The 953-nt window shown below is 22.7% G+C and overlaps 1 protein-coding gene across 1 annotated transcript in view; it reads left to right on the plus strand.

The window, feature by feature from the left end:
• Positions 688–953, plus strand: part of LOC107621240 (uncharacterized protein At1g04910-like) — an 8,164-nt gene continuing 7,898 nt past the window's right edge. Inside the window, exon 1 of the mRNA XM_016323273.2 lies at positions 688–699. Within this exon, the coding sequence (XP_016178759.1) occupies positions 688–699 (12 nt within the window). The remainder of the gene's footprint in view (positions 700–953) is intronic.

Here is a 953-nt window from a genome sequence, read left to right on the forward strand (position 1 = left end):
TTAATTTTAATAAATGATACATATAAGTCTGATTTTCAAATTTTTAACATCCAAATCTGATTTGAATTTTTTAAATGGTCCGCTATAATTTTATAATAACTCCTCATTTTCATGATATAACAAAAATACAAAAGACACGTTATATTAAAAATAAAAAGAGTCATTTACATATACATAAATAGGGTCACATAAATACAAGTCACCAATGTAGAATTAATATTTAATTTAATTCTGAATTTGTAAGCGAATTTTAATTTAATTCATAAAATTTTAATTATCTTTATTTAATCTCTAAAATTTATAAATTTTTTTGTATTAGTTTTTGAAATGATTTTTAGTATAAAAAAACACTGATATAAATAGTCACGCTAAAACTTATAATATAATGTAGAATTGTATTTTATCACTTATTTTATTAGATAAAATTTTAATAAATACCACTTACAATATTAATTTTGAATTATTTAAATGCTAAAACTAGAATGATATCATTTTATAGAGCTAACGTAGTATTTAACTATTTATAATAACATTTCATTAATGTTTATACATTAAAAATTATTTTAAAGATTAACATAAATTATGTTTATAAAATTTAGAGACTAAATAAAAATAATTAAAATTTTAAAGACTAAATTAAAATTTGCATATAAATTTAGAGATCAAATTAAATATTACTGGGCGAATATGTATCAAAAAGTATGTTTATTAAATAACTAAATATTATAAATCACATAAGAAACTAACCCATCTTCATCTTCATCTAGTCCATCTCAAATCTCAATCATTTCATAACATAGCAAAGCACGTGCCTGCGCCCTTTCGCTTTCTCAGTTTCTGTGTCTTTCCCCCAACATCACGTGCCTTCAATTTCATTTCAATTCAATTCTTCGTTGCTTTGGGTGCCGCTCACCCTCTGCATTTTCCTTCCAAACTTCTCATACAGTTAAACA

This window comes from Arachis ipaensis, chromosome B10 (assembly GCF_000816755.2).
Source record: "Arachis ipaensis cultivar K30076 chromosome B10, Araip1.1, whole genome shotgun sequence".
NCBI lineage: Eukaryota > Viridiplantae > Streptophyta > Magnoliopsida > Fabales > Fabaceae > Arachis > Arachis ipaensis.